Genomic DNA, 26,636 nt, shown 5'->3' with positions numbered 1-26,636 from the left:
CATTTTGTGTCTCGCTGTCAGTCTGAAAGCTGCTGAAGTTGACAGCTGGAATTTTTTAAACCGCTATGTCAGGCTTCTACTTTCTTTACACAGAGATCAGTTCTTCATCAGCTCTCTCTTCAGATTGTCTTTCTGACGCCTTCCACCCAACCCCACCCTCCTCTTTCTTCACGGCGGGGGGTTGTTGCATGTCACAATCTCCACCTATATTGTGCTATAGCCACCAGCAGCAGGGGCAGCAGATGAGTATGGCCATTGGCTTCTTCCCCTCTCACCGGCCCTCCCCTTACCCGACACAATGGGTTCGCTTGTCCATGCAACACGCACAGGCATATGCAGAAACACATTCACACACACAGAGGGGGCTTTACTCTGGGGCTGAGTATCGCTTCCCCACCATATGCTCCGTCTCCGCTGGAATGTTATTATCCTCATTTGCTGTAGAGAGAGCGGAGCATGAGGTAAAAGAAGAAGGAAAGCGTGACTAGGTTAGGCTAAAGGGCGACTGGGTGTTGAAACGTATCTGTGTGAGGGAGAGAGAGAGAGAGAGACCGTGAAAAGGAAGGGAGGATGCAACCGATGCAGTGAGGCAGCAGTTTAACACCAGCCTCAACCTGCTACTGTGAGCGACAGAGCACAGGGAGAGGCACAAGGCACCTTTTTATTCTCACTGGACACAGCCTCCTCTAAGGTCAGTGTTTCTCTCTCTCTTTCTGTCTCTTTTATTTTTACCCTGGTTTACCAAGCAGCACCGGCACCCCGCATCCGTCGAGCTCATACTGTAGCCATAGGGCGGTAGGTTCACAGAGCTGACAGACAAAGTGTGTGTGGTTCATAACCACAGAGAGTATGAAATGCTGTTCGCTATTCTGCACACTTACACATTAAACGCCTGCTGAGGGTGATGGTTTACAATGGGAGGAGCACACATCACAAAAGACAAACCTGAGCTCTCACCACAGGATGCTGCTCTGGTGGGTGCTGTAGCTCAGTGTGTGTGTGTGTGTGTGTGTGTGTGCTATGACCTGTGTTAGCTGGAGAGGACTATTAATTTTCTTTAAGGCAGTGCCAACTGAGCCTCTTTAGACGTGCACACATATAAAGACTGTTAAAGTCGGTAAACGCTGCTTCCCATTTGAGCTGTGGGAAAATAGGTGAGGCAGTGTGTGTGTGGATTTTGTGTCACCTCGTACAAACACAGCTCTGATTTGTAGTCGTCCTGTCTTGTCAGCTGTACTCTGATCCTATAAAAGTTTATGTAGTCTGAACTGCATGTAGTTCACTCTAAACTTCCTAAAAACAGCAAAGTCACCATCGCTTTTTAACCAATAAAACTGTTGGACTAAGGATGACACTCATGCTTTGACCTGAGTCGCCTCTCTTCATTCGTGTGCTGGGTGCTATCAGCGTTACTCTTTAGCTAACTGTCTTTACAGTTAAAACTATTAAAGTCGGCTACACCAAGCTACACTCTGAGCATGGCTGCCATTCCAGCCGAGAAGAGGCAGGGGGGTTGTCAAAGCCTGTGCATTGATTGGTCTGTATACTAGCCGGGCTCTTCAGTGTGTCTGTGTGGTCCCAGTAAGAGGGATCCTCCAAGATCAACGAGTAAATCCAGGAGTTCATTTCATTCGTAACTCTTCTCCCTCTACTTGCATGTTATCTAAAATAGTAGACGCATTAAAACCGAGTTAGATCTTAACTCGTCAAGAGAAGAGAAGAGATATGTAACGTGACCAAAAATAGCACCAAACTGAAGAGAGCATTTTTTTTTTATTTTTTTAAGAGAAGTAAAAAAGAGGAAGGAGAATAACGAGCCGTGTCACAGTGAATAAAATGTGCATAACTCTACAAATATGGCTTACTTTGATCACGTTTGCGTGATCAAAGCTTGTTCTGGTCTCAAACTAAATGTGCTGTGTCACTGTCCTTGGGACGCAGTGCTACCTCTGCTGTAATAAAGCTGGTTGCCTTGTCATTTTATCCTCTTTTTGTGGAGCAGTTTGTCCTTCTGTTAAGACTCTTATGACACAAACCACAAATGCTGATGCTGTTTGACACTTTATTACAAAGCGTCAGGTTAGGTGTTGTGTGCTTGTGAATGCAGACGAGCAGAAAAGCAGGTGACCAAGCTCATTTGATCTGTGGGTTTAAAAATGAAGTGTGCAGAATGAGGAAGAAAGAGGAGGACAGAAAATTAGTAGCATAGTCAGCTTGGTTATAGAGGAAGTTAGTCATGTTAAATGTTATCCATTGCTTTCTATCTTTCTCTTTCTGCCTCGTTACAGCACCAGCCTTGGCTCTGGGCTCGGCTGCAGGCTTGCTTTCAGGATTGCAGGGGTTTTCTGTGCATTCCAAGTCTGTGCTGGGAATATGGGCTCTGCTGCCAGTCAGAATGGCTCATTCATGCTGAGCACAATGATCCCGTTTGAGGCACAAGTCCTTACCCACGCTGTTTGATTGGCAATATATTCAGCATCTATTTACTTCATCCATTATGCATTGAGTCAGATCTGTTTGGCATTAATGATTCTCTCTTGTTTACTCTCTACTTGATGCATAAGAATAAACAAAACTGAGACAAACAAAGATATTTAACGAATGAAGAAATTGTTTAGAGTATAGAACAGAAATGTGCAGATCTATAGAGCTGGGCACATTTGCTCCCAAAATATTGGCTAACAAAGAACAAGAAGAAAACTGCTGACGTTAGCTTGTCCCACACTTCATAGTAGATTCTAGTAGTAGTTGGTCACATTGTAACCTCACGACTTTATTTCCAGATTAAAATTAATCACGTCTATTGCATTACTGTGAGAAGCTCTGAACTGTTGCTGGCACGACCTTCCAGAAATGCCGTGTGCTGTCGCTCACCTTCTGTACACGGCATCCGTACAGTCTACCGCCTCCGGCTGCTCGGTGCGTAAGAACAACAGGCACATTTCACTGATTTAATCGTCGTGAACTGAAGCCAGCATCAGAAGAGCAATAACAACTTAGTCGTTAGCGGCAGTTTGTGGGAATTTCTCATGTGGTTATTTTTGGATCTGGAGCTACAATTAGGTTCAGGAAGTCGTGAGATTTTTGCCAAAGTGTTGTAAATATAAATGGTTATTAATAGAAATCTTTTTTATAAAGGAGCGATTTGCATGGAATTTAAACAGAGCTGCTTTAGTTGAAGAACTAGTTAAAGGACTCTGTGGCACAAACACTGAACTCACGCAAATAGTGTACGCACTATTGTATAGACATTTTTGCCTTTTTATACCCAGGCTGATATGCTGCACAGAGGTTTCCTCTTTCACAAATCTCCAGTTAATCTGTTGGACCCTTGAGATCCAGTTGATTTAGGCTCATCATGAAGAGCTTGTCGTAAATAAGCATTGTTGTTCATTTATGAACATACAGGTCTCCCAGGACTCGGTCAGGCATGGTAATCGGGCAGACATGCTATTGATTGACACATTTGGGAGCTTCTGCCACACCAGCTGTGATCTTTCTGGGGGGGTTTTTTTAGACCTGCAGGTCATGTGGATGAAGGAGGAGATGACAAGAAAAATGAGATGACTGTGATGAGCAAGATGCTGTGAAAAAAGGCACACAGAGGAAAAGACTGTGGCCTGTTGATGTTATCACAGACTGCAACAGTCAAGCTCTGCCTTAGGTCTCAGTGATTGTAGCGTACACTGCTGTTTGGATCTCAGCTATGTGCTCTCATAGCCCTCTGATACTAACTTTATTTTTCTTAGTATCCCTGGTTGTGGTAGAGCTATTTGGATCAGTTGTGGAACTTAGCGTCTGCCATCTGGAGTGGCAAACATGTTTAAATGGTCTGTTATAGTCATTCTTCTCCAGAGAATGATTATCCCTGCAACAGCAAACAGGAAGCCTATAGTTTCCATCTCTTCCTGTCTCTATGGGACGGGGGGAAGGGTCCGTAGTGTTGTTCAGCTCGAGGATTGTAGCACATCCAGTCACCCAGTTGGCCTGCCCTCATTAGACATGGGCCGGAGAGCATGTTCAGATCATGCTTATCTTCACATGCTGGAGCTTTGTAGGGTGCCTGGTGGTAAACAAAGAGGCACAGTGATGTGCAGATTTTATGAGGCAAGAAGTGTGGCATTTTGTAGCTGAAAACAAAGACTGTCACAGGTCTGTGATCTCAGCAAAAACAGCACAGGATACTGCTCACCATATAAAACAATCTGCATAGATAGCATCTAGCAGCCGAAGAGTCTGTGCTGAAAGAGAAGCTAAAAACAAGAGGGAATCCCAGCTTACAATCCCAGTATTGCAAATAGGTAACTGCTAAAGCAGTGAATGACGAAGATGAAACCAAGCCTGAACATGGATGATGCATTCTGCAGCTACTTTGCAGCTACTTTGTGTCAGGGGTAAATGAAAGCCCAACAAACTGGCATTAAATTCAGGTACCAGAAAAACCAGCTTATTCTTTTAAGTGTTATATGGACAACAAACTACGTCAATTTCCCACGTTTGCACCGTGAGCTGGAGACGCGGGGTCTCATCTGGTTGTCTTGAATACACAAAACGCTTACAAGGCCTTTTAATTTTCACTCTATTATGCCTGCGACAGAAAGCCATCACTCTCTGGTAATTGTCCATAATGGAAGAACGAGATTGAACAGAAACAGACGCATCTGGTCTCTTTCAGTAGCCTCTGAGTCAAGCAAGAAAAGCTCGCACACATTTTATCACCACCGTGAACATACGATTAAAGGGGTGTGACTTGGCATGCTAATACATTCACGCTATTCCATTATTTATGAGTTACATCTGAATAGCAGTTATCTCAATCTAGGGCAGCCTTGCATGTTAAGCTTAGCTCACTTTGCCTTCTTTGTGTCTTTTTGGTGGATTTTCTTTTGAATAATAATCTCTTTATCTCATCGTTATAGAATTACATCAGCAGCATCCTCTCTTTACACTTATTTATATCAGGACTGAGACTAGGTTAAGGTTCAGCTCCGTGCAGTCAGTTTAAGGTGAATAACATTTTAGAGAAATTAGCAGGGTGGATCAAATGTTCATTATAATGTAAAATGGGTTAAATAATGGGTTGTAAAACAATTTTGCATGACCACAGATGACTAAATGTGAACTGTTACAGTTGGTTAATTTTTAGCTCTCACTTCTCCATATCATAGTCACTCCTTTTTCCACCTTTCTTCACCAGTGATTTATTGCATTTCTTTAACTCCTCCTTTGCTTTTTCCTACCTTCTCACTTTCTCCTCCCTCCTCGCCAGCTCTCAAAGCATTCTAAGGGAGTCATGAAAGTGACCGTGAATAAATATCTTGTAGGGCGACCTGTCCCTCCTCCCTTCCTGCAATTGTCTGCTTCACCAGGTGACTCTAGTTTCCAGGGAACCGGTTTGTGCAGTGATACAGAGACTCCACAGCTCTCACGGGTACACACACACCAGCTTACCAGCCAAGAAGGAAACGTGTGTGTGGAGAACGGACTGTAATTTCTCATAAATATGGATACTCCTGAATGGAAAAGACACTATAGGATTGATAACCATTCTGTGTTTACCCGGCCGGGGAAAACACAAGTCTTTTTGGGAGGAGTGCTGGCAGGTAGTGTAAAAAATGTACTTTTTGTTTTTTTGTCATATTTTCAGACACGCAAAATAAATAAAGGGTCTAAAAATGAAAAAGTGTTGTTGAACTACGGATTAAAAAAAGCTCTAGAGGAAGCGCTGCCTTTACCACAGAAACCCAAACACACAGGTGACTGTTAGATAAGCGAGTGTGAGAACAGTCACCTAAGAAACATTTTAGACACACAGCCTGCCTGTCAAGGGAAATTATGCAAGAACTTTTTCAATGACCTTTCAGAGCTTTCGTGTGAATGGTGAAGCAGTGGCATTTATTTCTTGCTCATAATCTTACCTGGTGCTGCAGAGCTTTAAATGTTTGTTGTGCTGTAATCGGAGAGGTGTAGCACACAAGAATGAACTTGTGGCAGATTTTTTCAGCTACACCATATTTGTCAGCAGCATCAGTTAACTTTGCTGTTCTAATGTTTAAAGATGGAGAAAGATAGAATACCCTCATTTTTAGTTAAGCATTTTTTAAACCATCTATAGTTTATAACACATGTCCTTATGTGAATTATACAACTGCAACCTACAGTGTTGAAGGCTGGCGAAAACACAGGTGGTGACTGTGTTTTCAGTTTGACTGCTGGTCAGACTTGGGTTGGAGCTCATTTGGTGTTTTCAGTCACAGACGTCTATCAGAGTTCTACAGCAAGTAAACGTAAGCACCACAAACCAAAGGACTGACCTGATAAAAGGTTTGTTTACACCACTTTTTGATCGTTAGATACGACACGTCGCATACGCAGATGCACATTTCTGAAGTTCAGATAAATGCCACGACTCACTGACCATTCACTCTGAGCAAAGGTCACTGTAGCTGTCAAGGACGAGGTGCCAATTAAAGTTTGGTAGCGCAGAGAGCTGCTTAGAACATAACCCTTTAAATTTTCTTTTTATTTACTTCGACTGCCAAGAGAACAATTTGTAGCAGTTTGCCACCTATGTTGTTGAACATCAAAGGCACAACTGTGATTCCATGTAACTGTAAAACAATCAAAATGTGCCAGTAGCAGTATTTACTCCCTCACACCTGTGTAGTTTATGGTTAACTGGCAGCTTTCTTCCAAGAACCACAGACGAGGTCTGCTCAGCGTTCTCACTTCCTCAATCAGTAATTTTAATAAATGCCTGAGTTCCTGTTATTGTAAATCTGATTCCTTCTCACTGGCCAATTCTCTTTCTCAGCTCCTCTCAGTAAACTTGTCGTTATCGCTGCCATAACAGGAGACTATAAATATGACTTCTGGTTTCATTGTCACTATTGAGACTTTATGGCGACTCTCATCCAACATCACTTCCCAGATCCTACCTGGCCGGTGACCAGTGTTCACTTTGTGTGTGGATTGTGCTGTCTCCGGGTCTCTGAGGTTATCAGTTGTGTTATGCTCGGACTTCTAACAAAAAGATCATCACATAAAAACAAAAACAACAGGATGTTAATGAACAGGGAGGGGAAGCTTTAGTGTCAGGCCAGTTGCATGATGAGTACGTCAGTAGAAGGGCTGGTACGCTTTCCTCCATCAGTCATCAGCCACATCTCAGAACGCTATTTCTCTGACCTTTGTGGCTGCGTGTAGTCGCCAAAGTGTGAAGCATTTTTTCTGTTGAGTTTTTTCTCAGTATTGACATCAGAACACATCCCCCCACTTAAGGAAACAATGGGCACGCAGTGACTCTGGTCACACGGCTAAGAGCTGGCCGGAGGAGGGGCCTCCATAGGCCGACTCTGTAGAGAAGATGTGTACATAATGCTTTTCATAAGCTGCTTACATTTGTTATATTTTCAGTAGGGAACTCGACTGGGGTTTAACTTGTATACTGTTAAGTAAGTTGTGTGTGTGTGTGTGTGTGTGTGTCTTTGAACAGCAGGCAGGCCTGTCATGAGGAGTCCAGATGGTGGGTGGAGAAAGCCCTCCTTTAATCCATGCGCCAGGATATTATACCCCCCTTCACTCGCTCTCCCTCACACACACACACACACACACACACACACACACACACACACACACACACACCGTCATCTGTATTTCCACCGTTTGCACGACCCCCCATTGAGCTACTCTACTATTGGTTTACGTACCATTATCCACGCTCCATTATGTCAGCTCGGTCCACTCGCTGCTGTGTTGTATATCCTGACACTAAATGCTTGTACAGAATTGAGTTTGAGAAACGATAAGCGAGGCATGAATGTTGTAATACAATTCAATTCACTTGAGTAAGAGGACCCATTATGTTACCCTGTCATGTATTTTGGAGGGATATGATTTCTTTTATTTTTTTAATCTGTGTAGTTTCCTGACAGGCTGAAAACATTGCAGGATGATGTCAACACCGGTTTTTTCAACTGAAATGAAATAGAAGATGATTTACCACAAAACTATAACCTGTTCATAAGTGTAGATTGCCTTCTTTGCCTTCTTTTGTCTTCTTAGTCTCGCAGGTCAGAAGTGACCACAATCGAAAAGGGTTGAGTGCTCTAAGCCTTACTTAGCAAGATGCATCCATTAACAATATGATTGCAGCTGATAATGAATTAATTAAATGCACAACAAGCCATATTATAATGACAGATAGTTGCTTTAAAAATTCTCCGATTTATTATCTTGCCCACAAACATTGGTGAGATAATCATTTTAAACAGGCAAGTTTTATAAATACTATATTAACACCCATACTGCTGAATAAAGGGACAACTTTTCCCCAGGTTGTTATTATGTTAGTGCTTCTGTAGCTTTATTTTAACAGTGGTGTCATTCAAGGAAATGCAGTTTTCTCCACAACCTCTGAGCAAACATGCAGTTCTTTTAATTCCCAAATGTTTAAAATCATTATCAGTTTGTTGCATGCTGATGGCACGTGACTCGTTTTCAATCAGTCGTATTGTTCCGCTGTAGTGCCGTTTACAAAATACACACTGATGCTTTCTTTTTAGTATTTCTCAAAAACATTTCTCGAAAGAATGCGGAACAACAAACCCGACTGATTGGCTTCGTTTCTGTGTGGTTAATGTTGACACATAGGTGAAGCTGGAGGTGGCTGCAGGGTTGAATATTGTACGATTTTCATTGAGAGTTACCTGGATAGGCAAGATTAGGAACGAGTCGATCGGGAGGAAAACCCAGGTTGGACAAAGTTAGGGAGGCGGGGCTTAGCTGGTCTGGATGTGCAGAGGAGGCTAGTGGATATGTTTGGCGGTGGATTTTGAACATGGAGCTGCCAGACAGAAAGACCACAGTGAAAATTTAATGATGTAGTGAAAGAGGAGGTTGGTGTGACAGAACAGGGTGCCTGTAGAGGCGATGATTACATCTGACTGAGGGCATAGGTTTGTGCTACTCTGCTGTAGCAGAGTTATATCTGTGTGTGTGTGTGTGTGTGTGTGTGTGTGTGTGTGTGTGTGTGTGTGTGTTTGGAGGCTTTGGAACGCTCACGAGGTCTTCATTGTTTTTACGACTAGCTATTTTCTCTTTAATCTTTTATGTGCATATTAAACGGCTGTTTTGAAAGAGCGTTTGCTCTCCCTGCTGACGATGGCCTACATATCACAGACAGACTAATTAGGGTTTCTCTCTCCAAGGGCTTATATACTCCCTTTCATTCTCAAAACAAACATGAGTGTACTCCAGATCTTGATAAATGCAGCTACCACAACAGTGCTTCAGATCTCACAATCTCTCCTGTTCATTGTATAAGTTTATTGGGGGCGGGGTTTGATCTGAGTTGGTGGACCTTTTACATAAAATCTGGGGAAGCCTCAAACTGTTTAAAGCTTCTGTCTGATATGCAGGTCAACCTTTAAAATAGCCTCTTAATCTACACAAATTCTGTCAACTTATTTTTATTCTAAATCTTGAACTCTGTGCATATTGTGTTGTAGAGAGGAAGGGCAAAGCCACCTGTTTCCAGTCGGAGAACACTGAAGAGCAGACCTGTGTGGCGGTGAAGATCGAACAGTCCATAGGTAGGTTGCATCACCTCCATTTATCTTTACGGTCTTTCTCTCAAGTGCTTGCACGCAGACTTTTTGAAAAACTCTTTAGATGTGTTATTATTCATATCTTGTTCTCCCATTTTTCGTCCACTTTGTGCATCATCTTGATTTTCATTGCCATGTTCACATGTCCATCGTCTCTTTTCAATCAACACCTCTGATTTACACACATTTGCATTCAAAATCAATAGAATGCATGGATTTTTCAGCTTTGCCAGACCTTCTGGATCTGAGTAAAATCAGTTAACATGCACAGTGAGGACAGAGGATGATACTGTGAAGGACACTATGAACACTCCTTCCTGTGACTCTCTGCTATGCAGGGGTGTGAAAAACGCTGCGGGTCGCTGCTCTATTTTTATATCAAGCTCGTGTGTGCGCTCACGCTCGCAAACATGCTTGTGTCTCATGGTCTGCTTCTTTTGATGAATGGGCGCTTACCTCTGGCCCTCTGTGTCTTCCTATTCTTCATTTTCCTCGTTTTCTCTTCTTTCTAGTTCACGCCTGTAAGTCCCTCTCCTTTTTGCACCTGGGTTTTCATCCGTGTCTCTTTCCTTCTTTGTTATATTATCTAGTCTTTCGAAGCAGACTCGTGGGCTAATCTCACAACGGCCCTCAGATTAGAGGATGATGCAAGCTTAATCTGAAGAAAGTCCGGGCAGTTGAAAGCCCCCCACCCAACTCCAAGCTCACAGGACTGGCTGTAATTGTTACGTGTCATTCTGTCTGTCATGTTCTCTCACACGGTGTGCGTTAGCATGATTGGATCATTGAAAGCCTCGTCTGTAAAAGTGGAGCCAAACGTGCACAGCAACAACGCACTCTCAAGCTGACTGGTTGAGGTAGTGCTATTTGGAGTGTGTGCGTACATGTGTGCATGTATGTTTGTGGCTTTGAAGCAGTTTGTGTGACTTTGTCTCAAAAGCTTTCGTTTCACAGCTCAGTTTTTCATCAAATAAATGTAACCATAACGATCATGCAGAACGCCTTTGTCCTTACAAAGGATGTTTACATGCACTAAGTAACCAGGGTATGCTTGTCTCACTGACTCTTTGAAACCAAGTAAACAAAAGGAGATGTTTCCTTCCAATTTGTACACTGATCAGCCTAATATAGTGAAAGTTGTCCTGTTGTGTTGCCAAAACAGCTGTGACCTAAGACACAGGACCTGTTCTCAACAAGGTGCTGGCTCGTTGGATTGGCATGTGGGGAATTTAAGGCCAGGTAACAACTTCAGGTAATTTTCCTCCAGCCATTCAATCCGCATTTTTTGCAGTGCAGAGGAGCTTTGTCATGGTGATAACAAGGGGAGATGTGTTTCTGCTGCAGAAATGTTTAGGTGGGCGGTATGTATCAAAGTAACATCCACACGAATGCCTGAACCAAAAGGTTCCCAACAGACAAGTTTTTTGGAGTTTTATTGTTGTGGCTCATCACTGGATGCTTTTGTTTCTTGCTTGGAGGGATTTGCATACGTGACTGACAGGATGGATAGTGGATGAGACAGGTTTTTGAGTAAAATAATTATATTGAAAGTCGCGCTAAAATAAAAAATACAGTCGCATTTATCACTGAAATATTTGTGCAAACCTCAAAAAATCACCAGGACTCCATGTTAAACATCACAAAACATATCAGGGTGGAAATTTAAAGCGAGAAAACTTTCAATTGTTAATAAAAAATGTATATTTCTGAGTAGTCACAGCATTCATTTAAAAAAACCACCAACTTTGTTTTTTCTCAGTTTTCTACAAAACGTACAAAAGTAAAAAAAACAAAACAAACAAAGTAAGGTGAGCATGACGGGAGTTGTGGTTTGCAGTCTTGTAAAGAGATAATTTAACAGGAGTTGAATTTATACTGGTCCAACTAGTTTATTAATGAAGGAACAAAATAATGCTCATCACTCCCTGCAGTGCTGCTCTGCAGTGCGTTTACATGTCGCAGTAAGCAAGACGTCAAGACTTGTTTCTGTCAGAGGTGTCATCGTGACTTAAATTAAAGCTTCCTGTGTTGTTGTTTGTTGGGTTTTTTTTATCTGAAACCATGTGATGGTTCAAAGCTGATACGTAGCAACGTAGATCAGACCAAGACCTTTCCACCACATAGACACCAGGGAGCAGCTGTGCAGCACACGTTAGATGCAGAACATGGAGAAGACTGAGTTGCACTTCCCAGTGGAGACTTCTGTAAAAGGTACATTTAGTTTATTCCCATAATTCCTTTTGTGATGCTCTTGCTTCATTTTAATGTAGCCTCATTTTGATATTTCACGATTAATCGGGAGGATTTGGTTTGTGTTCGTGTCGTTGCGTCAAAGTTTTTACCATTTTATATGTTAGCATAAATAACAGGGCTCAGGAGGACGAGCTGATTTAAATAAAAATTTATCAGGTGCTTCACTAATAAGAGACGCTGATGGAGGAAGAAGTGCTGTGGTTTTTTGAAAAACAAGTTTGTCCTCTGCTAGTGGTCCTGTTTCGCTTTCTGCTGTTTGCTTCATTGTGTGATTGTAACAAATAGGTTTCACAAGTGAGAGGAAGCTGGAAAACCCTTCAGTGCACCTGAAAATTGCAGGATAATTTATTATCCCATAACTTTAAACTACATTTATTTCTATTCTCTGAAATTTGTTATTTTTCTGGAAAAATGTTGCTCTGACAGGCATTTGTGTCTGTTCTCTTTCTTTCTATGGATTCGAACCTTTTAAGGTCTGAACGTGCAGTTCCTGTGAGCTTAAAGGTACAGAGTTCATTTGAAGGTGTCTTTGTGTGCACGCGCGTGTGTGTGCAACTCTCGGTTTGTGCGAATCAGTACTTTTTAAAAGCCACTTAAATAAGGGGTGTGTGAGCGAGAGTGAAGGAGGAGTCTTTTGCTGCCCTGTAAATCTCCCTCCTGAGCTGAGTCATTCTCAACAGCACCGCCTGGGAAGATTACACGGATGCTAAACTTTCAGCTCTTCTGGGATACACACACACACACACACACACTCTCAAACACACAACAGTAGAGATCGACATTGCAGCTGTTTTCCGGTCTAACTCAAACACAGGGTGAGTTCATTCACTGGGATTTTGTTTTTTTCCAAGCTTGGCAGAATAGTTCATCCTTGGATTGTCTCTGCTGAGTCTAGAGTGTAGTTATCGAGATACAGTTTTCTTCTCACGTTTTGTGTCATCTGCTTTGTTCAGTTTGAGGTGTTAAATAAAATTGTGTGATCACACTTTAGTGACAGCAGTCTTTCATGTTTTCATGCCCATGCTGCTCTTTTATCTTTTACGGGAGTGTTGCAGTGTTTACACTCCAAACTGTCTGAGCCTTTCATACAAATAACATAGGAGTGGCCTACAAATGCACTTTACACATAAATTTGCAGTTGCAAACTTCATCATAGCCACGTAAGGACTGAAGCTTGACAGATGTTTCTAAAGGCTGCTGTTCACCTCAACTCGTTTTTTATCCTCATTCTTCCCTCATGTTCCTTGACTTTGGTGTGACTGTGTGGAAGCCCAAACTGTCTTTTAAATGCCACAGAGTTTACAAAGATGAAACAGAATATATTAAAATAAAAAATACTCAGAATTTCCTTGTTGATCACAAGGAAATTCTGTCACACCCTTGCAGTAACGGCAGAAGACGAAGCCTCAGTTTCAAGCTATGTCAACCACTCCTCTGCTTGCGCACAGTCGGGTGTGCCTTTTGTTTTTCACCTCGAGCTCTCACACCTAAGTATCAGGACATATTTTGCCTCAAGAGAGCCAAAAAGAACATGACACACAAGAAGAGACGCGGAAAACATAAAAGTCAGGTCGGACAGGTGTGCTGCCAGGTGACAGTTCTCAAACAAGGTGGAGTCAGGAGCTAGAAATATCTTGAACATTCACGTAAGAACAATTAGGTCAGATGCCTACCTGTAAATAAGCAAGATGTACGTTTTTGCTGTAAAAATCTTTAAAAAGAAAAACTAGAAAAGCGGCTCATCTTTGCTGTATTAACGTTCCCGTGTTGATTCCCTGGGAGCAGCTTTTAGTCTTGATACAGCGGCATGGTTACAGAGGTTTGTGACTTCTGCAGCTGCGCTCTAAAGTTGAAATTTGAGGTTTTGAGTTAAACATTTGTTGTATGGTGAAACTTTGTACCAACTGGCACCTTTGATAATCCATCGTCTTCTCAGTTTTCATTCATTCATGCCTGCAAACCTGATGCCATGCCCATTAGCCTCGACTACAGTCTGTATTTGAACTTGTTAACCTTCTAAACTAAGAGGGTGAAAATATACCTTTGGTATCATCTGCCATCATGGGCGTGTTGGCATGGTGATTTTGGTACCTGTGATCTGTATGTCTTTTTTATCATTTATGTCCAGTGTTTCCTCAAATCTTGTATTGAGTGTTGTAAGTCTACTTGAAACATTATTAAGACAAAAAAAAATTAAAAACAAATCATTGTGATGTTGCTGATAGGGTTTCAACAACAAACTGGAAGAATGTAGTGTGCCTGGAGCTATTTTGGGAATTAGTTTGGATTTCACTATTTTCGGACTTTGCTTGTTTTCTTGTTGCAGAGTAAGACACTTGCGCTGAAGAGATGGATTTTTTCAACGTGTAGTAAACTTAATTCACCCATTTTAACAAATCACTGCTGGGATTTTCCACAGTTAATCTAATGTTGGGGAACCAGTTGATCACACTGTGAAGAAAGGTGCTGTTACTGGGGAAACTTCTGAAATCAAGGATTTGTTGTACTTTATAAAACCAGAAAGTTTTCTCCGCTCTGCCGCTCATGTGTACTTACCCTTTGCATGAGCATTTGTTAAGTCTTCTTCCGGCTCTGTAGCTTTGAATTTATTAATATTGATCCTTTGGGCTCCGTGGAGTATGCAGTGAAATTTTACATTTTCACAAGGTAAAAGGATAGTTACCATGGTTACAAGCCTCACAATCCTGCAACAAAGAAAAAAGTCAAGTCTCGGTTTGACTAGTCAAGTCTTCACTTCCTGGATTGGAGTAGTGATCCAGCAGTGTTTTCAGTTTCTAGTAAAAGTAGATTATCTGTTTACTGTAAAAGCACAACAGAACTGAGTGGCAGGAAATTTCTTGCCAAAACACAAAAGTTATGAAAAGAAGGTAAAGTTCGTCCTTCCTTTCTGTGCAACACATTTAAGTTGTATTTTGTGTTCGCATCCACCCGATCCATCTCGCACTCCAGACAGCAGGCCTCCTTCTCCGTCACACAGATGAGGATTAGAATCAAAGTGTTTTCGCAGCACGCTGTCTGGCTGCTTCTAATTTACTGCACATGGCTGTCTGTTGTGCCAAGACAGTTTTAATGAGAAGGTGCCAGAATGAGTGCGTTACCAGGAGCGGGACTTTCTTCCCAAACACTGTAGTTTTGAAAAAACGTCCTTTTCAGTGTAACGGCTCTGGTTGCGTTTCCTTAATCTACTGATCAAGATAAGAGGTTAAAAATAAATGATGTGACATAAAATCTCGACATCTAATCTTCTTCTACATAACTGACAGCAAAACATCGAAGCATTTTCAGATCTATATCTTTGTTTACATCTCTCTTGTCTTGACACAGCCTACAGATATATTAAGTGTTGCTATTCAGGTTAAAGGCTGCAATATAAAGGTGATTCAGACGGGAGCCGCTGTGTTTGACGTGGTTACTGACAACCCCAGAAAGCAAAGCTGGGCTGTGGACACTGGACCTCCTGTACTCAGGAGTCAGGATAAATGCCACATGCGAAATGCAATTTGCAGGCAGACTTCGTTTTAGAACGTGTACTTATAATGTGGTGCATAATGTTTTGCAAGATGTTTTTTATGACCTCTAATGTGGCTGAGAGTGGAAGTCAGGCACCTAATCATGAAAAATTCCTGCGGCCTGCCTTCATAACTGATTGGTATTTTTTGGGGCCATGTTTAGAAAGAAAGCCCTCCCAAACACAGCGTGGGACCGCTTCCAGTCAGACAGTTGCCAGACTTGTTGTCTTTAATTACGGTCTACCCTTTAAAATAGAAATTGTGACTGTATGATTTTGTGGTTACTCTTTTTCTCTTTCCCTTTAAGATTGGTAAGATAAAGATTACTCTAGTAAAGACACATCTGGGGCTCCAGGAACCAAGTTGGCACATAGTAACAACGTTTTTGTAAACAAGCTGCATTTGGAGAGGTACTCCGAAGTATATAGTACATTAAGCTCTCACTTGAAGACCAGGTTACTTACCCTAAGGATACAAACTACACTTTTTTCCATCATCAGCTTATCAACTATGTACTGTATGTCTGATTAATCAAATGTAGTTATAACATAGAAAAAAAGATGAACTTATATCTTTTTGCTTGAAAATTGGTGCAGCTGCAAGCCCCTGTGCAACCCACCTCCAACCCATCTCCTCCTTTTCATGTTTTTTGTGTCTTAATCAGTATCATGATTGTCATCGCTGACGTCTACCTTATTCAGTGCTGTCTCCTGGCTGTCGTTCTGTCCACCTCAGACTTTGCATATACAACAGAACCCAGTATCCCAGAACAGAGCCATCCCACTAAAAATACAGCCAACACCCAGGTCAACAGGTATACCTGTTCAGTTGCTTGTCAATGCAAATATCTAATCAGCCGATCCCATGGCAGCTTCTCAAAAGATTTAGACACATAGACATAGTCAAGATGACCTGCTGAAGTTTAAACCCAGCATCAGAGTGGGGATGAGAGATGACTTCAGTGACGTTGAATGCAGCATGGCTGTCAGAGGGGCTGGTCTGAGTATTTAAGAAACTGGGATTTTCCCACACATCCATCTCTGGAGTTTAGAGAGAATAGTCTGAAAAAAGGGAAACTGCCCAGCGAGTAGCAGTTCTCTGCACGAAAATGGCTTGTTGATATATCAGAGGTCAAAGGAGAATGCTTCGAGCTGATAGGAACACAAGAGTAACTCAAATACCCACTAATTACAGTAAAGGTATGCAGAAACAGGTGGGGTCACAACATGGATCAATCTTACCATACACCAGCGGTTTAAGCTGGTGGCAGTGGTGTAATGTGTGGGAGAGATTTTCTTGGCACACTACCAGCCAAGCATTGTTTAAACACTACATCCTGAGTGTTGTTGCCGGCCACATCAATCCCTTTCTGACTACAGTGTTCCTATCTGTTGATGGCTACTTCCAGCAGGATAATGCACCGTGTGGCAAAGCTCAGAAAATCTCAAACTGGTTGCTTGAACGTGACGATTAGCTTACTGCACTCCAATGGCTTCCACAGTCACCACGCATCACTTTTGGGATGTGACAAAGATTCATATCGTGGATGCACAGCCGACATGCACTTACAGGCAGTTGATCAGCACAACCTCATGATGCCATCATCTGTGAGGAATGTTTTCAGCACATTGTTGACTCTATACCACAAACAATCCAATCCAATCAAGCCCTAGCAGGGTGTTCTTAATAAAATGTCCAGTGACTGTGTGTTCTTAGATATAGTAATTTTCAGTTTATCTTTTGCTCTCTTCATTGGCTGATCATTACAGCCACTTTACGTGTTTGATTATTCGAGTGGCAGATATATTTCTAAAAAAGAGAAATATATCTTTATCTATTTTTAGACATGATGGGACTGAGTCTGTAAAGAAATGAAGGTCCTTCCTCAATGATTCATTTCGAAGATGAAACATTTCTCTGTGCATGTTAGCATCCCTGAGTGCCAGAAACATGAAGTCCCTTCTTCACTTTCGGTAATAACAGACTGACCGAAACCAGAACAAGCACAAATTATAAGAAGTCCACTGTTTTTGTTGTTTTCAGGTAAAGCAGGCATCCTTGGATGTGCTTAACTCTACAACTTCTGGACTAGATTGTAGTTTACCAGTGTCAAAGCTATATGGAAGCTACATCCAAGCTATACATCAGCTACAACACACCCGTTAAATGGCAACGTTAAATGGAAGCTAATGTACTAACAGCTTATAGAATAATGAGGTCTTCACTCTCTCAGCAGTGTAACTCCATGTTTGGACATTTGCTTTAACAGGCTGCTCCTTCATACTTTTTACTGACGTGTGTGTGTGTGTGTGTGTGTGTGTGTGTGTGTGTGTGTGTGTGTGTGTGTGTGTGTGTGTGTGTGTGTGTGTGTGTGTGTGTGTGTGTGCGCGCGCGCTTGGCGAGGTTAGAGAGAGGTCGAGTTAGGCTACTGTAAACACTGCCAGTCTGTGTCGCCTGCTCCATTAAGTCGGTCTGCCAGCTCTATCTAAACACTGATGCTGCGCCATCTGTGGCCAGCTGGTTGGGTAAAAAGTCTCACTGGTGCTGATCATCAGCTGGATGATTAACTGGGATAATCAACTGAAGTGTATGACACCCTCTGTGTGGTCTTCAGCTGTTTATGGCACTTAATATATGATGGGAATGATTTTTTCCTTTACAGGGCGAATTGGAGGAGAATATGTTTGCACATCTGTTTCTGGAATGGCACGTTGGTTTTTCAGGCCACCAGGTTGTTGTGAAAATTAAGGTGTAAAATAAAAGTTCTGACTCAGATATTATATTTCAAAATAATCCATTCTTAATAAGAAACATGTGTTTTAGCATAGTTCACCTTTGAAAGTAGTTGATGTAAAACATTGCACCGACGTAAGTCATGTACTACCACAGAGTGACGGCTTCAAATGTCACTGCAGGATGAGTGGGGCATATATCAGTGTCACCTATCGTAGATATTAGTCATGCCGATAATGCCTGTAGTGATAAAACAGTAAAATACGTATGCTTTTGGTTTCTTCACTCTCACTTCTTTGTATAAAAATGGTTTTGATTCCATTATCGATTTTGTTTTTAAGCTTGTGCGCCCTCTCTTTGTGTCCTTTAGCTCTAGGCAGCAGCCCAGGGTCAGAACGCAGCGAATCGCCGAGTGTGCAGGCGTGTCTGAATCGGGTGACTGCAAGGACGACCGACAAGAGCCGGGGAGGGGTCAATGGAAGAGTCCCTGGCGGCAGGCCTTGGCTGCAGTCTAAACCACCAGGTACATAATAGCATGTGGGAAAAAATTCAGCCAGACGCCACAAAGTGAGAATCTTAGGAGACACAAATTATTATAGCATTTCAGTGTCTGATTCACAACATGTGGTCTCAGTGACCTTTCTACTGCTTTGTTTTTCACGTCGTCTTTGTTTACTCTGTAAATCTGCAGAAAAACACTGAATGAATCAGTGCTTATGGACGCTGTTTGACACTGTTAACATCCACGAAATGGTCAAACCAGAAGAAGAGTTATGTAAGCTGGCTTGGGTTCAGTGAACCGAGAGACTCGTTCCTCTTGTGTTTGCGTTGGGTAAATCATTCTACACAGATAATGCAGGGAACAGAGCTCCATTCTTCCTGCTGCTGTAAGTCAGGCAGGATATTTAGTTGCAAAGCCATGCGCAGTTAGTTTTTGCCAAGCCCGATTATTTCTTTATTACATTTAGGACGTTTATTACAGTTCAGTGTCCTACAGGTGGTGTCACTTGTGACAGCTGATGCTGCCACCTTCAGCTTCAAACTGAGATTGCAGTAAGAAAATGAATTGAAGCTGCGATTAGTATTCAGGACATTTCTCATGTTGTAAATTCCTCTGTTTTATATCCAGTGCCTCCAAAGCCACTGCACCTCCAAAGCCCAGTGACAGATATCCCATCCCCATTGGGCCACATCCAGAAACCCCCACTTATAAGCAGGATGGAGGACGGAAGTGGAGGAGGAAAAACGGGGGCTGTCAGCCGGGAGAGACCCAGAGAGAAACCCTCCAAAGTCTTAGACCTGATCAGCCGCTTTGAGGAGAACAGGTTCGGCCTCTTAACTTTCTCTGCCTCGATATCTGCAGAAATGAGCAGTTACTTGATCCGTGGATGAATTGCTCACTCTGTTATTTTCCTAATAATGTTTAGGAAATGTAAGCCTCTGTTATTGCTTTTGCTGATTTAAAACTCCGTCACAATGTGTGATTGAATTAGCAGCTTTTGCCTTGATGTGGTTGAAAGATTTCATCTTTGTAACTTCTTGGCTTTTGTAATAAATCTCTGGCTTGTTGTAATCACGGTGACAGAAATTGGTCTTTCCCAACTTTTCTACACCAACTATTTCAAGGATAAAAAAGCAGAAGTTTCAAAGTTTTCAGCCGCGACTCATTGATTGTACGTCGGACGAGAGTCATTAGAGAGAGTAAGTGGAGATTAGTCTGTGGCTGCTGAGCCAAGTGTTAGCAAGGGGATGAAAGGAGATTTGTACAGGCGAGGGGAAACACGGGTCCACATTTGGTTGTGGGACAGAACTCGGTGCTGCGAGAGGAGGATGAGGTGGGAAATCTTTGACGAATGTGTATACTTTGATATTGTTGCCTCATAGTTAAATTGTGAGTTAGATTCTGTAAGATTTTTCCAGTGTTGATCTGTGTCTAACTTGTTGTGCTTTACTCGTGTAAGTTTGCACTGTAGCTGCAGCCTTGTGTCTCTGAGGGAGGCCCATTGCAAGCAGTGAGAGGCACAACAATGGTGCCCTTGTCTGTTCGTACAGTTGCACCCCTAAAATATGCAATCTGCAGCAGTAGCAGCCCACTAAAATCTGTCTCATCTCTGGCCTGGATCTCTAAAAATCTCCTGGGTCTACAGGCTTTCTTTGCACCTTTCATCACATTTTCTGGTGTGAAATGAGGTTAATCAGAGGAATCTGGTGCATCTATTTCATTCAGGCACTCCTGGGCAGTGAGGATTATCCCTCCAGTGGCCCTGGAGCTCAAAGAAGAGAAACGCTTCACACAGATTCTGTGAACAGAATTAACCTACTAATGTACTAATCTGGTTCACAAGGTTTGGCTGCCTTAAAGGCAGCTAGGCGACGACCACACTGCAACTGAAGCTGCTCTTAATTCGTGTCTGGTTGAGCCTGTTTTGAAACACTGTCATGTCCTGGAACACTTGCTGTGCTATTTGTGTGGAAGGAGGAAGTGATGTGTGCACCTACAAAGTGATGCGGCTGTATTGTTTCTGAATACTGTATTAAATAGTATCTCGCCCACTAGTTGTGGTAACTGTCAGTCTTACTCTGAGTGGTGAAAAGATAGTTTCATGTTCCCACACCACAGGTGGGTGACGGCCCCCGACACATTCATCTGTCGGGTGTTTCACCAGCTGTTCGTTCTTCCTCTATTTATTGATACTTCCTGTTTCTACTGGGCAGGGAGAAAAAAGTCATCTGTTGGTTGATTGTTTTTTGCATCGGTAAACGTTAGATTCCAGATATAGACATGGTAACTTTTTTTAATCTGCTAACAGTTTTGCCTTTAATGTACTGTACCGAGTTCAGATAATCTTAGCTGAGACACAGTGGCTACTGTTGCTGCTTCTTGTTTGGCTGAACGTGTGGAGTATCATTTGCTGGGAAACAGCTGCACCGACTGCCGGTACAGGATGTCGAGCAGCTGAATGGTGACATTGTACACACACACATTGTTGTCAATCTAGTTTCCATTTCTGTGCTGCGTGTCAGTTGCCTTCTGCAAATTGTTTTTTCATTTCATTCATTTGGACGCTAAGCATAAAAGAAGAATGTATAAAGTAGGTTTTCCATGTGTGGGGAAGTAGTGCAGCATCTACCTCTCGGGAGTAGTGGTGATTTACTTTTCTGCTCCTCCTATTGCTCTGTTGCTCCTCGTTACTGTGCCCCTTTGCTTTACTCACACTTCCTCTCAGCTCTCAGTCAGCAACCTAATAAGACAGCAGGAAGTTTGTGCATCTCTACTGGTTTATTTTTAACTCTCACACTCATGTGCAAAAGCTCTCTGCTTGCTGTTGTGCACCACACTCTGACAATATGTCACCTTGAGAAGGTATGGACCAGCCTACTCTAAATTTCTTTTTTTTCCCCCCTCCCTTATTTTCTTATTCTGGGAAGGTTTGTTAGTTAGCCCTTTATACACTCTTACCCAGACTGAGCCACTTCCTCCTTTGCTTTTTCTTCTGTTCCTCCAGCAACACAGAAAACAAGAGAGACAGCTCACCGCTCAAACACATCAACAAGTCTGCCAACTGCAGTCCAGCTCACCGTGCATGTCCAAAGACGGAGACCAGCAGGAACACCTCTGCGGCGGCCGCGACACAAGATGCCAACAGGCAAGCAGCGAACGGGGTGCTAGTGCAGATGGACAAGGACAACGAGAAGGAGAAGGAGGATACAGAGGAGAATCATGAAAGTGTGAGGACAGAGACTGCTGAGCTTGTAAATGGAGATATGGGGAGCTCGGAACAGAGCGATGATCATTCGCCTTCACACGCGGACAGGACTGGTAACGAGACTGAGAATGAGGAGACTGATGCTAAGACAGAAGGCGAGCACAAGAATGAAGAAGGGAGCACAGACCACAAGGTACGTATTGAGTTTAAGCATTTGCTTTGTGCTCCTGGGACCCAAGTGTTGCGCATTTCTACCTGCTATGTAATACATTAAAGCTGCCTTGCTGCACTGACTCATCTCTGATAGACAAACTCTCAGCATTTATTTATTTTCTCAGCTTTCAGTATGATTAAATCATGTGAACTACTTCATCTCTGGGTGACTGTAACGTTGTAAGGATAGAGTTACAGGGGAAGTGTATGCATTTCTTTCAGCACTTTGTGCGTGTGTGTGTGTCTCAGTGGGGTATTTTTCTGTGAAGGGCAAACAGATGTCAACATTTAAGCAGCTGACTCCGTGCTTCAGTAATCTCTCCCATGGGAACCCATTTTGCCTGCTGTTGTCTGGTGATTATAGATATCTCAGGTTCAGATCAATCTCAGTCTTCACAGTGACAAAGACAGCTGGGTAATCTCGCGTTGTGGGAAAGGAAAAGCCTCTCTGCTGTGCAAAAGATATTCATCACTGCTACAAGTCCTACCATTTAAAGACGAACTAAATAAAAGTCAGAAACATATTTTAAGTGATGTCTTCTAGTTTCTTCCGTACTCTTGAAGCAACAAGTGCAAATAAACCCAGACTAACATTGTACTTATTTTACTTGTTACAGTGATTCATTTTACAAACATTACCCACAATTCAGATTTGGTTTTGTTGCGTTAATAGCTGCTAATGGAGCTACAGTTTGATGTGACCTGTGACAGGGAAGTGTCAGGTGTTTTAACGAGCTCCTGTTGATTTAGGGGAAGTCCTGCCATTGTTAATGCTGCTCTGCTGTCATGACTCACCGGGACACTTAATGGGACTGGTATTTGGGTGGATAAATTCAATGTAGTTTCTGTTCAAACCATTCAAAGCAAAAGCATTACAATGGCAAAATGGGCCACAGACCACAAGTTTAATACTTAGTATGCAATATATGTTTCTGCTAAACAAACTGAATTCATGTTTTGTGAGTGATGCAAACAACAAGTTGTAACTTTGAGCCGCCAAGATTTTTGCCAACGCAGGAGAAGTGCGATCTTTAGAAATAGAATGTAAACTGTTAATCTGAAAGTGTAAAACATAGCTGTTGTGTTTTAAAGTTAAAGTAGCATATTTACAGAAGCCTACCTAAGTACTGTACTATACTGTGTAGGTACTGTACTTTCGAGTAAAGCGATTACTGCTGGTCAGAACGTGCAATTTAATTGTGTGTGTGTGTGTGTGTGTGTGTGTGTACATACATACGAGACTATATAGACATATATATATTTACTAGGGGTGCAACGATACACAAAATTCACGGTTCGATATTTTTTCCATACAAAAAAACTGTTCATGCCTTTTTAATTTGTCATTTATTAAAATTATAAATATATATTTTAACTCAAAAGTACAGTTTTTAAATTTAATGTTGCTGAAACAACAAAGTAATAAAAAAATAAATCTGATGGAGAAATCACTCATCTTTGGAAAAGAGAGTTTATTACAGAGAAACGTCTCTTTCCAAAATAAAAGCTATACTATACGCTTCTTCTGGGCTATATTCTCAGCAGCATATTAAACATATCAGGTCCCCATAAGGAGAATCCTGTGCTAACGGCTGTCTAAATGACTCGGGTAAAGTTTGTAGCATGCGTGCTTGTTGTTTTTGTCTGCTTCCACTTGTCTTTGCACTAGCATGATGTCGGTGTAAATGTGCAGTCATATTTGTTGTGTTCCCACTAGTGCTGTCAGCGTTAATCTCGTTGAAATGACGTTAACGCCACAACACGGCAAATCTCCGTTAACGAGCTACCGCGGATCGCCCCGTCGTGGGGCTGGACGGCCAACACGTTAACGAGCTAACTGCGCTAACACACTAGTTCCCACCCATGTAACTGAGCATTGTGTGGCACATCCAACATACTGTTTTACTTTAGTCCATGACGCGCTTACCTTCAGGGTCATACGTCACATGAAAACCAAAATAATTCCAAACGCCAGATCTGAATGAGGGTGGGGGAGGTTCAATTTGCCATGTTGCAAGGAGAGCTTAACTTCTGTCTCGCTAGCTTGCCCTGCGCTCAGTGAATCCGCGTTCGACTACTCCGCCTAGGCTGCACTGTCGAGCGCAGATCCACTGAGCGCTCAACACAGACAGCATCGTCAGAAGGAAAGTTGATAAAATAAATTAAAAATCTTGTATTGTTCGATACATATGCGTACCGAACCGAAAGCACTGTATCGAACGGTTCAATATCGATACGAGTATCGTTGCACCCCTAATATAAATATATATATATATATATATATATATATATATATAATGTCTCGATCCGAGTGATTATACTGGCCAGTGCACTTTGATATCTATAGTGTCTTTTTATTGTGAAAGTTGTATTTTTGGGAAACAAAGAACTTGATAAAAAAAAACAATGATCGGCATGTGGATGCATTGATAATGAGTGTACCTAAAGTTTGTTCTGGAACCTTTCAGGTGAGCGTCAGTGTGCTATTGTCACGGCTTCGTGGCTTTACTAACCACTCGCCTGAGGCTTAGTTTTATACAGACGTGTAACTTTGTTGGATTTGGTGTCGTTTCCCTTCTTCCACATTTTCATTTCCCATTCGAAGGTCCTCGAGCACCACATCAGTTCACTGTTAGCGTCATGTTAATGAAACACACACAGGTGCTGCTTGCCGGTGTGTGTAACAACAGCAAAGCTGTGCTGAACACAAGGCTGCAGTGAACAGCAGTGCGTTGAACCCACATTGGTAGATGTACAGCTATAAACGTTGTCTCGCTCACTGGTCACACAGTTCTTGTAGTTTCAATTCAGTTGTGAACGAAATCTTGCAAAGGGAACTAGCAAAGGGACGGGAAGCTACGCTTTCAAAAAAAGATGTGGGAATTGACAAAGCCATTGTTAGAGAAGTATCAGACCCTTCTAAGTTGCCAGTAAATGATGTGACTCTGTATGTGTCCGTCTCTCAGCAGAATAGCACTTTCACACATTAGTAACTGAATAATTCCCAGAATAATCTCAGTTCAATTTTACTGCAAATCGGCATGCAGGTACTTTACATGGCAACGGCAAGACTTTCATGTGCTATAGCCAGAAATGGAAGAATTCACATGTGTGTGTGTGTGTGTTCTCTCTTTTCAGGAGACAAACGAACAGAAACTATTTAAAATCGCCAGCGAGCTCTTGCACACAGAGAAGGCTTACGTGGCTCGACTGAACCTGCTGGACCAGGTGAGGAACCCAGCGAGAGGCCACTTCTGTTTTCTTGACCATTTTCCATTGTAAAAGGTTTAACATTGCGCAGAACAGAAACCCTAATTTGTAGCCACTGTATATGTCTCTTCAGGAGTTTTGTGCTAAGCTAATGGAGGAGGCCAATAAGGGAACATTCCCTGTGGACGTAGTAAAGAACATCTTCTCCAATATCTCCTCCATCCACGCCTTTCACAGCCAGTTTCTGCTTCCCGACCTGGAGAAACGGATGGGAGAATGGTGAGATTCAGCTACTCGAACTAGTGCTCATACATGTGCTGATGCAGCTGCTTGTACCGCTGCGCTGATGATGCATGAGGTCAAGATCAGCAGTTTTGGAGCTATTTTAATACATGTACACGTACAAGGAATAAAAATGGACGGTTCAGCCAGTGCAAGCTACAAAGAAACTGTCTTTGTACTAAATTAGATCTTTTACTTTTACAACCCCACCCACATCTTTCCTGCAGGGACTCTAAACCTCGCATTGGGGACATCCTGCAGAAACTCACACCCTTCCTCAAAATGTATGCAGAATATGTGAAGAATTTCGACAAAGCCATGGAGTTGCTGAAGCAGTGGACAGACCGTTCACCTCAGTTTAAGGCTATAATTCAGGAGATACAGGTATGCACTGTGTAACAGAGTCCAGTAAAGGAAAAAATGCATTTTCATACCGTGTTGTGGCTTTTATGCTTAGGCCTCTGTTGTGTTACGAAGCATTTGTATGATAAAGAAAAATCAAAGCTTTCTTGTTCTGTCTGGACAGAGTCAAGAGATCTGTGGGTGTCTAACGCTTCAGCATCACATGTTGGAGCCAGTGCAGCGCGTCCCTCGATATGAGATGTTGCTTAAAGACTACCTGAAGAAGCTGCCTCAGGACGACCCCGATCGAAGAGATGCAGAAAGTAAGTAGGAACGGCACCTGAACGCTGCACAGTGAGGAATCGGGTTCATTTCACTGAGGGTGTCTAAAATTATTCTGTTAAGTTTCTGGATTATCTGCCCTTTTTTTCAGGATCATTAGAGATTATTGGAACAGCAGCTACTCACTCCAACAGTGCCATAAGAAAGTCTGTAAGTAAAGATTGGCTTTAGCCAGCTGATACAGATCCTCTCTAACAGTTTCCCATTTACTAAGATGAACATAACTTCATCTTTTAGGAAAATCTAAAGAAACTGCTGGAAATTTACGAGATGCTGGGTGAAGAGGAGGACATTGTTAATCCTTCCAACGAGTTCATCAAAGAGGGCCACATCTTGAAGCTGGCGGCCAGGAACACGTCAGCAATGGAGCGATACCTCTTCCTGGTGAGAGAAACACCTTCTTGTATAATGAAGGA

At 42.3% G+C, this 26,636-nt stretch overlaps 1 protein-coding gene across 6 annotated transcripts in view; it reads left to right on the top strand.

The window, feature by feature from the left end:
• The window catches only part of fgd4a (FYVE, RhoGEF and PH domain containing 4a), a 51,013-nt gene that overhangs the window by 19,598 nt on the left and 4,779 nt on the right, over positions 1-26,636 (top strand). For 2 of the 6 annotated variants that reach the window (XM_040025012.1, XM_040025014.1), the window contains exons 2-11: positions 9,510-9,593; positions 18,495-18,647; positions 19,254-19,449; positions 21,631-22,024; positions 25,183-25,272; positions 25,388-25,533; positions 25,764-25,920; positions 26,063-26,201; positions 26,312-26,370; positions 26,458-26,604. In XM_040025012.1, the coding sequence (XP_039880946.1) occupies positions 9,510-9,593; positions 18,495-18,647; positions 19,254-19,449; positions 21,631-22,024; positions 25,183-25,272; positions 25,388-25,533; positions 25,764-25,920; positions 26,063-26,201; positions 26,312-26,370; positions 26,458-26,604 (1,565 nt within the window). The other 4 variants (XM_040025013.1, XM_040025015.1, XM_040025016.1 and 1 more) reach the window with 4 other exon arrangements.

This window comes from Simochromis diagramma, unplaced genomic scaffold, assembly GCF_900408965.1.
Source record: "Simochromis diagramma unplaced genomic scaffold, fSimDia1.1 OVJJ01000293.1, whole genome shotgun sequence".
Taxonomy (NCBI): domain Eukaryota; kingdom Metazoa; phylum Chordata; class Actinopteri; order Cichliformes; family Cichlidae; genus Simochromis; species Simochromis diagramma.
The sequence above is the reverse complement of the archived record's forward strand: the minus strand, read 5'-3'. Positions and strand labels throughout refer to the sequence as shown.